Source organism: Haliotis cracherodii, unplaced genomic scaffold (assembly GCF_022045235.1).
Source record: "Haliotis cracherodii isolate W230 unplaced genomic scaffold, xgHalCrac1.p SCAF_26, whole genome shotgun sequence".
In the NCBI taxonomy this organism is placed as follows: Eukaryota; Metazoa; Mollusca; class Gastropoda; order Lepetellida; family Haliotidae; genus Haliotis; species Haliotis cracherodii.
The window spans coordinates 5323559-5339531 of NW_027266282.1; the positions used below are offsets into that span (position 1 = coordinate 5323559).

At 39.7% G+C, this 15973-nt stretch overlaps 4 protein-coding genes across 5 annotated transcripts in view; all 4 read left to right on the top strand.

Moving 5' to 3' along the window:
* The first annotated feature begins 1019 nt into the window (after positions 1–1019).
* Positions 1020–15973, top strand: part of LOC139473092 (uncharacterized) — a 33907-nt gene continuing 18953 nt past the window's right edge. The window contains exons 1-5 of one of the 2 annotated variants that reach the window (XM_071255612.1): positions 1020–1174; positions 12164–12341; positions 13303–14969; positions 15423–15554; positions 15807–15958. In XM_071255612.1, the coding sequence (XP_071111713.1) occupies positions 12188–12341; positions 13303–14969; positions 15423–15554; positions 15807–15958 (2105 nt within the window). In that variant the 5' untranslated portion in view covers positions 1020–1174; positions 12164–12187. Of the gene's footprint in view, positions 1175–9723; positions 9771–12163; positions 12342–13302; positions 14970–15422; positions 15555–15806; positions 15959–15973 lie in introns of those variants that run through there. The other variant, XM_071255611.1, reaches the window with a different exon arrangement.
* Positions 2744–3826, top strand: LOC139473095 (uncharacterized). Its single transcript, XM_071255615.1, has 2 exons — positions 2744–2833; positions 3314–3826. Exons 1-2 carry the CDS (start codon positions 2744–2746, stop codon positions 3650–3652), a joined length of 429 nt encoding a protein of 142 aa, XP_071111716.1. The 3' UTR covers positions 3653–3826.
* LOC139472916 (uncharacterized) lies at positions 4319–5221 on the top strand. The gene is made up of 2 exons (XM_071255383.1): positions 4319–4408; positions 4867–5221. The coding sequence occupies exons 1-2, from the start codon at positions 4319–4321 to the stop codon at positions 5203–5205; spliced, it is 429 nt and encodes a 142-aa protein (XP_071111484.1). The 3' UTR covers positions 5206–5221.
* LOC139472995 (uncharacterized) lies at positions 5862–6751 on the top strand. The gene is made up of 2 exons (XM_071255492.1): positions 5862–5954; positions 6413–6751. Exons 1-2 carry the CDS (start codon positions 5862–5864, stop codon positions 6749–6751), a joined length of 432 nt encoding a protein of 143 aa, XP_071111593.1.

Consider the following 15973-nt stretch of genomic DNA (forward strand, 5'->3'; position numbering starts at 1 on the left):
ACAAGAATAGATCTATATGTATTGAATAAACACGATAGGCCAGAGGACCATGTAACTACTACTAATAAAAAAACAGACTCGCAGACGAGACCTCGTCCACGAATTTTTGTGTGAGTTTGTTCATTATTATTATTATGAGTTAGATCTACATTGTCCTGTGGATAGGCCTTTAGATATTAATACTAATACGTAATTTTATGTACATAGAGAATCTCATCCGATTGTCTTTTGATATATAATATATCAACACGAGTTTATAAAAGTAGAAAAAGTCCGAGGGTTGCCGAGGAGTTTTTCCACTTTCATCAACGAGTGTTGATATATTTGATATCAAAAGACACTCGGGTGAGATTTTATTTATCATCCAACATCATTCTTCCAATTTTTTCAGTTTGTAGACAGTAATAAGCAGTGTCGTAAGAGTAAAAAGGACGTCATGGTAACCAATGAGGTCACAATGGTCTGCAAAGCATTGTGAGGCAATTTTATTGCAGCCATATCTACAATAGCGATATCTCTTGTGCGGTCCAGTTTTGGATGATAAAATGTAATAGTCAATAGATACTCATCACACTCACATAGAAAATATATCAATATTTAGTTGTTGTTTTTTACGCCACAGTTACGCAATAGGCCAGCTATTTCACACCCTGTATGTTTGGTTACATAAATATTGTGGACCACTGCACACTTATTCTTCTTTGCATTACTTTTTGTGCCCTAAAACTGAGTATAAAGTCACTTATTGTCGTGTCATGGTGATACCTTCTCAGAAACAATTAATGGATAACATAATTGCGTTCATGGGTAACTATGTATTCATGAATTGACATATGTCCTGCCTGTATTAGCACAGCCAAGAGTGAGGCTATTGTGCAAAACTAGGTCTGCATGCAATTCACATCCAGGTCAGTCGCAAGCCTTCACTAGAAATGCACTTTCCCCGAGAATCCAGGTTTAGTATTTGGCATAGTGACAAAAGAATTCTTGCGACACCAACATATGGCGGGATTGCACAAACGGGTTTTCTTTGATATTCGACTCTGAACCAAACTAAATTAGCTTGTACATTATGTCAACATTTTCATCCATGGACTGAGAGAGAATATACCTTTACCAACCATGGATGATCTATAACATGATGGGATGTACTTTTATTCTGGGACCACTACAGGTTAGTATTAGGATATAATAATACAATTACGTGTACGTCAATACAGAAGTCTGTGTCAGATTTAAAGCCACGGTTGTGGACACGAGCCCCCTCTGTATTTAAATCATGGATTGGTCGTGTTCACTGGCGTAGTTCTATATACTTATATGTGTTTGGTGTCGAAATTGGTGCTATTCGCAATTCTTCTGCATAAATGAGGCAGGTGTTGACCTACGTTTTTCTTTAAAAAAATAATTCGAGCACAAAAAGGTAAACTCCATAAGAGAAAATATAACCATAAAAACCCTTAAAGTTAAAGTTAAGTGTAGTGTTTGATAATCATTCCAGGCACCAACAGGCGTTGTGGATACCACATTGGTCAATTCAAATGAGGTCATCGTATTAATGATCGTATTTAAATTAATGATTAAATTAAATGCCCATTGTAGAACTATTGATACGTTCTTCAACATTTACTGTAAATACTTACCGGATATCTTCTACTAGGGAAACAGACAGATTGTTTTCTTATATATAATTTATTCGTTCTTAGATGAACATTTAAAGAGGTAAACATTGAAAACCAGTTTTAAAGAATTCGCACACGCAACGTATCCGTTTATAATGTGTATGCTACTCACTAGGAACTGATGAACTTATTATAAAGTTATCAATTATATGGGGTCTATGTAATACGCGGGGAAACAAGAGTAGACTACCATAGATACACTGTTACTGTTAAACCCCGTTAGTTCGGACTCCGATAGTGAGGAAACACACATACCTGAATAACACACACACACACACACACACACACACACACACACACACACACACACACACACACACACACACACACACTGTATTCAACATTCTGTAGGGATGTTATTGAACATCATCGCCTTATATTTTAAATATTTGATTTCAACTACACAATATTTAACAGTAACAGTGTTGATAAACTTGAAATACACGAAGTGTTGTTCACAGTTATCTCCCTTATGTGATCAACCAGGAAGTTCATAAAAATGAGTAAACTGGTGATCTGACCCCAGCAGTTTTATTATTCCGCTTATCTATTGTGACCGTCATAATGTACTCGTTTCCTGTCGCTTCCGATGGTGACATAAAACATGATGCCACATTTAAAATTAACGGAATTGAAAGCCTTTGAAGGGCTTTGATATCAAATTACGTTAAAACAATCATAACACAGTGTGTAATAGATACAAAAATAGTTGTCTTTTTAGTCTTGGGTGTTTTAGGCGTGATTTAGGATGTTCAGTGCATGTTCATACAGCATGAAGACATTCTGTCACTGCACTCCCAGAATCCGCAAATTGTATTCATCGATATTGGGCAAACGGATAAGGCATGACACAATAGTATATAACGCTTGTTTCATTACACGGATCAGTTATAAATAACAACGCAAAGTTTACGTGTTTAAGTCTTCCAATTTAAAATGTGTAGATATTGTGATAAAAATAGATCCGCCGAATCAGAATTTACGATAAAACGTAAAGACATTAGCGAGCCTGTCAGTTGATCTGCAGTAGGGGAGAGAACGCTCTGGCAGTCGCTGTACACATGGCAGGGAGATGTAACAGGCCGCCGTCCTTCAGAAGAGTAGGTCTCAACATGAAGGACCTGTGCTGCTGTTTCTGGTCAGGATATCAGGTAGGTCACTCCACCTGCCGCTATATATCCTCAATTTCTTTTGTTAATCTAGTTTATTCCGTCCGTCATAACTCCCATCCCGTTAACATCCTTAATTTCTGCGGTTAATTTACTTTGTTTCGTCCGTCGTAATTCCTATCCCAAATCAGCATTATCAAGTGATAATGAGTAGCTCTGAAGTAAATAGTTTTCAATCACAAATTATTTGTGTTTGGAATTTGAATGTACATGTCTTTACCCATCGAAGGCCAAGCATGATAAATATTTCAAGGAATGAATCTATTTTATTTATGACTTCATATTTTAAATACATTTTATTTCCTAATCCCTACAGACGCATATCGATACAAATTGATCTGACAATACACTTATTTATTCCCCATAGAAGTTGAACGTTATACTTTTGGCGCCAATAAAACTACTGATATTCTATCTACTCATGTCACATGTTGAACTCGCTGTTTCTCCCACTGTCGCCAGCTGGTGCCACCAGACGAGGACCTGGAGGACGAGGACCGCCTGACAGAAGATGAAAGAAGGTCCTGTGTGTCCGAGAGGGCACTAATGCAGGTGTCCCAACACATTGGTGGGGGTTTCCAGGTCCTGGGACTGAGACTGGGCCTTTCGTATGTCAGTGTGGAGAGATGCACGCTGTCACAGTCATCACCTCAGATGCAGATATTCGTCATGTTAAACACGTGGAGACAACTGAAGGGCAGACAAGCGACTGTTGAAGTACTGGTTCAAGCTCTGTCCGACAGCATGTCTGTCTGCACGGTAGACATGCCTCATGTGTACAGTGTGATCCGTGAAATGTAAAACTACCAAAGACTGACACCATATACTCATGTGAAAGAAAGAAACTTCAGCTGCCTGTGATATTTAAATGCTTTCAAGAATGTTTCTTTGACATGGCTTCATGTGTGCAGCTCTTTGGATAAAACGATAACTCGCCTGATGATTTCATTATTGTAATAATGATCATGTACCCCTCCTCGGATTTTAAACCTTTTATTTCTTCTCTGCTGTGTTAACATTGGATATTTTATGAATCTGTTATCCTAATAAAACCTCAAAGTACAACAATACTACTTTCTTGTGATTTTTTTAATAACTGTTTTTGAAAGAATGACAGCATGCCTTTCTGCGCGGTAAACATACCGCTTGTATACAGGGTGATCCGTGAAGTGTAACATTACCGAAGTATAAAATGAAAACGTATCGCACTCTGTGTGTAAACGTGATACCAACTGTGTCTGCCCAGGTTGATCTGCTTACTGACCATTTAACGGATCACTTATAAATATCAGAAAAAAAGTTAACCTGTTTAAATTTTCCAGTTTTATATGTACATGTACACATTGTGAAATCAATAGATCCCTCGATTCAGGTATTGCCATTTACCTTAAATGACATAAAGATATTAGAGGGCCTGTCAGTTGGTCTGCAGTCGGGTGGAGAGAACACTCCCGGAGTCCTATACTCATGGCAGGCAGAAGATGTAACAGGTCAACCTTCGGAAGAATATGCCTCAACACGATGAACCTGTGTTGCTGTGTCTGGACGGGATATCAGGTTGGTCACTCCACCTGCCGCTATATGTCCTCAGTTTCTGTGGTTAATTTACTTTGTTTCGTCCGTCGTAATTCCTATCCCAAAACAGCTCCCCCAAATTGAGTTGATCCATTTATAAAGTGATAATGAGTAGCCCTGAAATAAACAGATTTCAATCACATTTCATCTATGTTTGTAATTTGAATGTATATACCCATCGAAGGCCAAGCATGATACATATTTCAAGGAATGAATCTGTATCATTTATAACTTCATTTTTTAAATACCCTTTTCTTCCCAATCCCTACAAACATATCGCCTTTACCAATGTCACTTTGTGTATCGATACATATTGATCTGACAATACACTTACTTATTCCCCATAGATGTTGAACGTTACTTTTGGCGCCAATAAAACTACTGATATTCTATCTACTCATGTCACATGCTGAACTCGCTGTTTCTCCCACTGTCGCCAGCTGGTGCCACCAGACGAGGACCTGGAGGACGAGGACCGCCTGACAGAAGATGAAAGAAGGTCCTGTGTGTCTGAGAGGGCACTAATGCAGGTGTCCCAACACATTGGTGGGGGTTTCCAGGTCCTGGGACTGAGACTGGGCCTTTCGTATGTCAGTGTGGAGAGATGCACGCTGTCACAGTCATCACCTCAGATGCAGATATTCGTCATGTTAAACACGTGGAGACAACTGAAGGGCAGACAAGCGACTGTTGAAGTACTGGTTCAAGCTCTGTCCGACAGCATGTCTGTCTGCACGGTAGACATGCCTCGTGTGTACAGTGTGATCCGTGAAATGTAAAACTACCAAAGACTGACACCATATACTCATGTGGCAGAAAGAAAATTCAGCTGCCTATGATATTTAAATGCTTTCAAGAATGTTTCTTTGACATGGCTTCATGTGTGCAGCTCTTCGGATAAAACGATAACTCGCCTGATGATTCTATTATTGTAATAATGTTTATGTACCCCTCCTTGGATTTTAAACCCTTTATTTCCTCTCTGCTGTGTAAACATTGGATATGTTATGGAGCTGTAATCCTAATAAAACGTCAAAGTACAACAATACTACTTTCTTGTGAGTTTTTTAGAACTGTTTTGGAAAAAAAGACAGCATGCCTTTCTGCACGGTAAACATACCGCCTGTATACAGGGTGATCCGTGAACTGTAACATTACCGAAGTATAAAATGAAAACGTATCTCACTCTGTGTGTAAACGTGATACCAACTGTGTCTGTCCAGGTTGATCTGCTTACTGACCATTTAACGGATCACTTATAAATAACAGTACAAAGTTACCTGTTTAACTTTTCCAGTTTTATATGCACATGGTCAAATTGTGAAACCAAAAGATCCGTCGATTCAGGTATTGCGATTTATGACGGAGAGTTATTACTGGGCCTGTCAGATGATCTGTAGTCGGGTGGAGAGCACGCTCCCGGAGTCCTATACTCATGGCAGGCAGAAGATGTAACAGGTTGTCAACCTTCGGAAGAATATGCCTCAACACGATGAACCTGTATTGCTGTGTCTGGTCAGGATATCAGGTAGGTCACTCCACCTGCCGCTATATGTCCTCAATTTCTGTGGTTAATTTACTTTGTTTCGTCCGTCGTAATTCCTATCCCAAAACAGCTCCCCCAAGTTGAGTTGATCCATTTATAAAGTGATAATAAGTAGCCCTGAAATAACCAGTTTTCAATCACATTTCATCTATGTTTGGTATTTGAATGTATATACCCATCGAAGGTAAAGTATGATAAATATTTCAAGGAATGAATCTATATCATTTATAAATTCATTTTTAAAATACCCTTTTCTTCCCAATCCCTACAAACATATCGCCTTTACCAATGTCACTTTGTGTATCGATACATATTGATCTGACAATACTTTAATTTATTCCCCATCGAAGTTGAACGTTACTTTTGGCGCAAATAAAACTACTGATATTCTATCTACTCATGTCACATGCTGAACTCGCTGTTTCTCCCACTGTCGCCAGCTGGTGCCACCAGACGAGGACCTGGAGGACGAGGACCGCCTGACAGAAGATGAAAGAAGGTCCTGTGTGTCTGAGAGGGCACTAATGCAGGTGTCCCAACACATTGGTGGGGCTTTCCAGGTCCTGGGACTGAGACTGGGCCTTTCGTATGTCAGTGTGGAGAGATGCACGCTGTCACAGTCATCACCTCAGATGCAGATATTCGTCATGTTAAACACGTGGAGACAACTGAAGGGCAGACAAGCGACTGTTAAAGTACTGGTTCAAGCTCTGTCCGACAGCATGTCTGTCTGCACGGTAGACATGCCTCGTGTGTACAGGGTGATCCGTGAAATGTAACACTACCAAAGATCATATACTCATGTGGCAGAAAGAAACTTCAGATATATTACATATTCTAACCAGGTAGTCTGTATATATCTTAGTATAGTGTCCCTGCTTTAACGAATGTTTCCCTAACATGGACTACATGTGTGCAGCAGTTTCGTTATAACGATAACTCACTTGAATATTTTTGTCATTGTAAACAATTATTCATGTACTTCTGCGTGGATTATGAACTCTTTATTTCTTCTATACTTTGAAAACATTGGATATATTATGAAACGCTAATCTTAGTAAAACGTTAAAAGGATTACAATATGCAGATTATCTTGACTTTTCTATTACTGTTCTGGAAAGACTGATCCTTGAAATGTACAGTTGGAGAGGGTGAATGAATTATTGGAGCAAGCCCTGCCCCACAGCATTCCTGTCTGCGTGATGGACCTGCCTCATCTATAAACAAGGCAACATCGATATTGGCTGAAAATATTCAGTCAATATACTTATTAATTTAATCTCATTTTAATCTGGATCTATTTTGCTCGTACAATTTGAGTAAGCAGTTTACACAATATATTGGAAGCAATCTGATGTCATCTCGGGGCCAGATCGACCTGGTCGACAGGTAGCCAATGGTTAAGGGCTCGTACAAGTGGATAGTGTATATCAGGACTATCTCACGAAGTATTGTGTATTGCGTCCACTGACATCTGAAGGTGCTGCGGGGGGAGGGCTGATGGGCAGTTTATTATTGCATGGTCCACCTCGGATTTTGCAGAGTGATAATGGTAGTAAATTGACTTCAACTGTTATCACTGAGCTCAAGTGCCAATGGTCATATACATATTGCATGATTATAGACACTGACTAATATATACAGGATGATCCGTGAAATGTAACATTACCCAAGACAACGGGACTATGTACCCCTATGTGGGACATGCAGCTCCCTGAGATGTTTTACATACTTTAACGATTGATTGCTTAAGATGGACTTCATGTGTGCGGTACTTTGGTGAGATAGATAGCTCACTTGATTCCATTATTGTAACAATGTTGATGTACCCCTACTTGGATATAGAACCCTTTATTTCTTCTATACTGTGTAAACATTGAGTATGTTATGAAGCTGTAATCGTAATAAAACCTTAAACTATTACTATATGACGATTATTTGAATTTCTATTACTGATTGGAAAGAATGATCCGTGAAATGTAAAATGCAGCTGGAAATGGCGAATGTGATTTCCACTGCACATCTTTCACAACTCGAGCTTATCAGCGAGAGAAATTCTGTGTAAAGTTAGTGATGTGGGAGACGGATATAGCTATGTTGGTGAATAGGTCTAGGATATATATAATCATAGAAATGATGTATGATACACTGGATAATTGAGGATCTGGATCATAATGATGTGTTGAATATGAACGTTTCCCTTATTAGAAACAGATAACATTCTGACATTGAATATTGACAAACTGAGATATTATCGACGTTATGCAAGATTAACTTAATTCTAAATTGAAATGACAAATTGCGGATTACAACACCAGGCACTCAAGCTATATTTCTCCAATATTCGCTAAATAGAAATTGATGAGACAAATGCTTCTTTACGTCATATATTTATAACAGTACGGACCACCGATGGTTCTGTTGCTGGCAAACTCCTAGGTCAGTAGCCCTGGCGTTTTGATTGGCTGAAAGATACAACGGACATCTACGTCCTGATCGGGCAAGATCGTAAACGGTTTGTGTTTTTTGCGGAATCTGTATTTCAATTTACTAATTACAGACTGTGACACATGTGTATTGACTGCATGTGATAAATAGCCTTGTACCAGTATGAACCATGTTATTTGTCATGGTGTATAGACAACGCATTATTGTTTGGACACCGAACGATGCCATAACATATGTTTTCATAGTTGTATGAGTCACACACACACACACACACGCACGCACGCACGCGCGCGCGCGCGGACTGTGACCCCTTATTATTTATTAATAATATAAAAACATATTTTGTTTTGAATGTAATTTTGTTGTTGATTCTGAATCATATGTAGTGTTCAAATTGACAAATACTTGTATGTTATGTATTGAAATGAAATCCGTATATTTATTTAACATTACAATATATCTGCAGGAGGTAACACTCAGATACTTGGGATTGGCGAGTGGTATGGTCGGTCAAGTTCCTAAGGATCCTCAATTCGCTGTGCAGAGTTGCGTTTTCGTATGCATGACATCTAAAGATCCCGAGTTCGAATCCCAAATTAGCTATGATGATGATCCTTGATTGATGGGATCACCAAACTGGTAAACGTTTAAAGACCCGCATCAATCTTACCACGTGCACGTATGGTGAAATGCTGTTCAAGGCGATTAAAATGCAGCTCACATACTCTGTGTCAAAAAATGTGAATATAAAAGTAATGAATTATCCTCACTTAGGGATACTATCAAACATAATATGTACATGACAAATATACTTGGCATATCAGGACAAACCCAAAGTCAAGAAACTTCAATAAAGTGCAAATAAGAATGTATTTATATATTCTGGGATAACAAGCCTTGTGCCAGTATGAACCATACTATAGCCATAAGACATTTGTCATAATGTAGACACCGTATTGTCTACTGGACATCGAACGATGCCATAGCATGTGTTGTCATAGTTGTATTAAGTGTCCATGGTTGTCCGAATCACTAAAATCGGCTGTATTCACGTTCTATAAAAGTCATGCGAGTTAGGGGGCGATATTGAAATAATTCAGTATAACAATTTGCGGATTACAAAGCACGGACCGGGAGCTATGATTTCATTTGGTGTCAACGTGCAGCATTTTTTTGTTCGAATCCTACGTCATATCAGATCAATGAGCAGTCTACGCAAATGGATTGGCGACTCTAGTCACGTGATCGTTTCAGTGGCCTTATAGAAACGCGTTAAGCTCGCAACGAGCACACAAAGTGGATTGTTGCGCACCTGTGCAGGTGAGCCCCGGACTACTCCAGGATGTAAAGGTATGTGACTCCTGGTATCGTTCCACAGAGTGACGTTAGAGCCACGACTGTCGAAGGTTTATGTTTAAGTATGGGCGTTAGTCTAAGTATCGCTCTACTGAATTACGCCCTTGACCATATTCCACTTATCGAGTCTATTGACACTATTTTGACAGATACAGTGACAAAGTCACGCAACAGGTGTCCTACTTCTCTACTTACTCAATGGTTATCGATGCGTGTCTACTTTGCCATTTTGCAACTGCACAAAGTCATGACGGGGTCCTATTTATAGATGGGAATTTCCAAGCGCGCGTTCAATGGGTATTTTTAGCACATGGAATTTCCATGACTTGTTTGTATTGTTAGCTATTGGTTGTGTTCTTCGCTGTGGATAAAGAGACTGCAGTGACAGGTAAGGTCCCGTGTGAAACTGTATCCATTTCAAGCATTCATTAACTTAATTTAAATGGTTCGGGTAATAAAACTTGGTTGACTGTATATGTCATAATATACCCCGGCGGTGTATGGTTTTGCTCATTATATTAACTACAGGTTTGTCTGGCCAAGACTCGTTAATTTAAGGCCACCGTAACATATATAACGAAAGATATTTGTGGCAACAATAAACAAGCAAACAAACAAAGAAATAAACAAATACATAAATATAAATATAAAAGATTTAATGGAAATCCGTAAAATGTAACAAATCTCACTGAATTTGACCATGCGGTTATACATTCTCATTACTCTATACCACTATTTATAAAAAAAAACTGGCTCCCACAGGGGATATCGCTTGGGTGAGATCAAGCGATATCTATATTGTGTCTTTTGATATCAAATAGATCAACACCCGTTGATACAAGTGAAAAAAATCCTCGGCAAGCATCAACTCGTGTTGATCTATTTAATAAAAAAACCTCATACGGATGACATTCTCTATTTCTCAGCTGACATCACCATGCCAATCTCATTTAGTGTTCCTGTAAACAACATGGCAACTTCTACCATGTAACATAACTCATGGTATTACTTCAGGATCGGTTGGTCATGATCGGGCTCGCTGCCTTGGTTTCATGCATGTCATCGTATCCTAAATGCTTAGATCGATCTCATGATGCCAATCACTTGATTATTTGGTCCAGACTCAGTTATTTACAGACTGCCGAGTGCGGCGTTAAACAACAAACAAACACATTATGATATACTTTGGCACAGATGTTTTGCGTAGGTATTTTGTGGATGCCGCAATTCCTCAATTAAATGCTGGGCATTTGCTACTCTTGTGTAAACAGGTCAGTAAACAATGAATAAAACTTTTTTCGTTGTACATGCATGTGTGTTGTGATACGTATCTGATAATTTTTCTATGCATCTTGCATATTTTCATCCGTACATACGCCGATACGGCCTTGTATCTTTATCTGGAGCCCTGCTGGGTATCGATTAAACGCCTGGGGTAAAGAGTGTCGAGGAAGTAGGGTACCTATGCCATTGTCGAACTGTCCACGGGGGACCGGGGAAAATATGTTAATGGATCAAACATAACAATTAGTCTGACGTTAGTTCCTTCCCAGTTTTTTGTTTACCAGTCACATGATTTGGTTGATTGGTTTGTTGTTTAACGCCGCATTCAGCAGTATTCCCGCTACATGACGATGATCTGTAAATAACCGAGAGTGGACCAGACAATCCAGTGATTGATATGAGCATCCATCCAGGCAATTAGGATCGATAACATGCATCAACCAAGTCGGGGAGCCTGACCACCCGATCCCGTTAGTCGCCTCTGATGACAAGCATAGTCGCCTTTTAGGGCAAACATGAGTTGCTGAAGACCTATTCTACCCCGGATCTTCACTGGTCACCAGTCACATGAAACGTGAAGCAGCAGGATCAGGATATTAACTTCTTTCAATTCCATTTTCAGGCCAAAATGATACAATCAGGACGTTGTTGGCGGCATTCACAGCAATTATTTGTTTATATGACAAGTAGATGATGAGATTCAATGGGGTTATACATCGCACTCAAGATGAGTGCACTTCTATAGCGACGTGTGAGCTCATGTGTGTGTGTTTGTGTGAATCGTTTGTCTTACCAATGTATGTGCTTTTGAATTTGTCTCTTTAACGCAATATCAATATTCCAGTCGGACTCTGGGTTGTGTGGACCAGACAGTCCGGTGTTTGACATCATGAAATGCACTGTGACATCCATCAAAGAGGTCACCTGACCACTCTATTTAATCAGTCGCAAGTTGCGACCAGCATTGGTTGCTGGAGACCTACATTCTTACCCGAAATCTAAACCTTTGAAAGAGTTGGCCGTGTAGCGATTTTCTCCATACCACTTTTGTCTTTCAAGATAATTTAATATACCTTTTTGCCTTTCTTTCGTGTTTTTAACAGAACAAACTATGAACCCGGGGCACGATGCCATACCAGTACAGCGTGACGTCCTTCACCTCTCGCGAGGTGTTGGACATACTCCACCGCCCCGACTGGTCGAGGGTGATCCGAGAACCGCCCGTCAAGCCCAGGGCGGGGGAGGTGTTTCTTTTCCACTACCAGGATGACGGCAGGAAAGGTAAAAATACAACTAGCCGTGACCGAATGGCTTTCAAACATGTCGGTGTATTTAATTAAACATTGACTTCAATAATGTTTACCTCTATGGAGGTATATAAGATACGTATATATATGCGATAAATTGCAAAGAACAAAGATGAACGAAGCGTTGTTCGTTTCACGATAAAACAATGTTCTATCATGACGTCATTTCTGGAACATGCGACCGCAACTTGATGACGTAAATTGGACGGCGTTATTTTTTGGAGGGAATTAAGTGTCAGGTAAGATGTAGCTGGACAACGTAGATGAACGCAATAGCTGACGGATCACACTCAAAAGTGGGAGAGATTATGACAATCAGTAGTGGGAGAAAAGGTGCAGATAATCCACGTTAACATTGTGAGAATACCAAACTGAACCCCACTGTACATAAAATGGACTTTTCCGACACTGCCGAGGTCGGATGGTATTCTGGGAGTCATCATCATAGTATAAATACGGATAGAAGTTTCCAAAGCTTGTGCATTTTACTGACAATTGTGAAAAGACTGTACAAAATGTTGATATCTCATATATGAAATAAACGTAAAAACAAGGTGTGCACATAGTGTATATCTGCGTATCTCAATAAACTAATGAACGCAATATATGTATATTGCTTAACGAATCAGATACAACAGAAGTACTTTTAAATTAGTTGTCAAGGCTTCTCACTTCTTGGGATTTACCTTTTCTTTGATATATGAAGCTGTGCCTTTAACGATTTTACTCTGTCTTTTATTCTCGCCTGCAACGCTTTGATCACACCAGCAATAGACGGACATAAAAGATATAATTGAAGTACCCCAATAAAAGACAATATTTCAAACATCCTGACATTATGTAATATTAGACAGAGGGTTTGTTGTTCATGACAGTGTTGCAAGTGTTAATTTGCACATATGGCATACTTTTATGATCTATTTTCTCCTTTCCAGATGACTGGAGATGTGATCAGTATCACTTTCAACATGATGGCATACGTAAGCAGCCCAGAGCTGATCCTAAATTTTACAAAAACTTCTTCGTACTGAGAACCAGTCGAGGCAAGGACAAACGATTCAAGAAACATGCTTACGTTTTGATGGGAGACCACAATAACCTGGTCCTGTTTCAATATCTCGGGGATGAAAGTGTTGCTGTGGATCTTCCTCATGGCAATTCAAAGAATGCCTCCAATTTATATACACGTCTCTGTCCTTCGGTCATCCAGGCTATTAAGGACATCACCATCAAACCAAGAGACATTCTACAACAGCTCCAGGATCAGGCACAGACGTCTGCTGTTTCTAAGGTAAAGACGCCCCGATCATTGTCCCAGATCAGCAACACCAGGTGTCGGGAGAAGGGGAGACCCAAGAAAGTTAAGGAAAAAAGGAGAAAGAAGAAGAAGAAGAGAGTTTGTCAAGAGTTGGAACAAGACAACCCTACTGCCGCTTCAAATAATCTCACTCAGGAAAATCTAGTGTCTTCAAACCATGGTACTGAAGGTGACATTCCTCAGGCAACCGATGTCATGTCTCCACAATCCAAATTAAATGAACTTGCGGAACTGTGTGAAACAATTTACCAAGAAAACATGGCAAGGCAACCTAACAGAGTGGCTAGTTGTGATGATAGGATGTGCATTGATGAGGGAAATGTTTCAGGGACTGAGAGTCAAACATGCAGCTCTATGCAGTCTGCACAGTCAAACACAGGTCATGTGTTCTCTGGCAGCACTCAACAGTCCTCTCAGGATCCAGCAACAACTTCGCTGATGGAAATTGAAAACGCTGACTGTGTTTTACCAGCAAATAATGTAAACATTGATATGGCAAACCTTAGTAATGTGGTTGAAATGGAAGCACCACAGAATATTTGTCTGATCATTCAAGATGGCGGGGTATCCTCATCCGGTACAGTGGAATGTGATGGTGTCACAGATTCTGTTGAAAGACAAACACTTGATAACATTGCTGAAACAGTTGTGATGGACGTAGATTTGCAGGCCACTGGTTCTAACGGTGATACTCTTCAACCACTAAAGGTCAGTTCTGTAGCTGAAACCACACATGGCTCCATGGAGTGCTTCTTTGAAACTCAAAACACTGGGCAGCTGACTGATGTCATTGCACTGATGAAAGAAACCTTGAAGACGGAAGTGGAGTTTGAAAACAAGGAGTTAACCTCTTCATCAAGCTCAGAATCTGCATGTTCTCAAACTTTACCTGTAATATATACTGGCAAGTCAACCTCACAAGACAAGACACCCCTACCAGAAACAGCTGTTTCTCTTATTGCACAAGTATCCAGGCTGTGGGCAAGAGACTTTAAAGGGGCACGACAGTTAATACTCAAATCAGATTTCCCAGGAAGAGACATCCTAAATAATGTTTCACTGATGGAAGCGCTGGCAGCAGTTATTGTTGGCGCCTATGAAACCAAATCTGATTGTTTAACATTTCTGGAGACCTTGAAGGTTTATCCATGTCATCTGCTTAGGACATGGATTGAAAAGAGAGCTACAGACGTTGATCCTGATGCTCGGTACCGGATTGGTAACTACACAATCTCTGGAAGTGACATCCTGAGATTAGAGGGCACATCCTGGCTGGATGATAGTGTGAGTATGATGGCCTGTGGATACAAATAATCATACAGGTACTGGATCTCATGTTTCATCATTCATGTTTGCGGGTGGTTAGAGTGACTGTTTTGATGAAATGTTTTGATGAAATGAAGATTGCAAACCTTGGAATCAGCTACCTTATCAGCTGATTTTAAGAAGTCAGTTATCTTGTACAAATTCATTTCCTGGGGTGTCCTAGCAATACAAACAGTTATAATCCACTCGTGATTATACGAACAGCTCTCGATATTAGGTTTTAATGTTGGTAGTGTTTTGGCCGTGTTAACATTTCAAGTCCTAAGACCATTTCAATGTGAATGAGTGGGTGGGTGAGAGAGTATATTTCTGCTATGAACAACTTTTCAGTATCAGTTTATGTTGTTCTCCATTTGTACTCATTTAATTAATTAAGTTTTTTTTCACAAAGACTTGTGTTTGGTGTTGCAGGTCATCCATGCGTATCTGTACCTGGTCCAGAAGCAACACAGCGATGCCAGGACACGGGATGTCAGGATATTGGAATGTTTCCACTATAAACTCTGGGAAAGGCAAAACTACTCTGAGTGGTTGTATGAACAGGTATAGAGACTCAAAGATGGCTGATAAGAATATGAAATCTGAATAAGTACTAAGAAACATCAAGTATGGGAGTCCATCTTAGGCCCAGTTAAATACAACTACACTTCTATAAAGGAAAAGGTCACGAAACTGTTAAATGTCAGAGACTTCTATTATTTTAAGCCTTTATCCCTCCCATTTAACTGACACACATGTAATGATGATGATCATTATTATTTCCTTTCCACATACACTTAAACAACTGCGTTACAGATTCAGCTCAGGAAGTGCGACCTGGTGCTGATGCCCATCTGTATCAACAGTCACTGGGTCTTGTTGGCAGCCAATGTACTGGATAGAACAGTGTGTGTCATTAATTCTAAGCCTTCAAAGGATCTAGAAACGGAAGTTACTCAGCACTGGATGTAAGTTGACACATT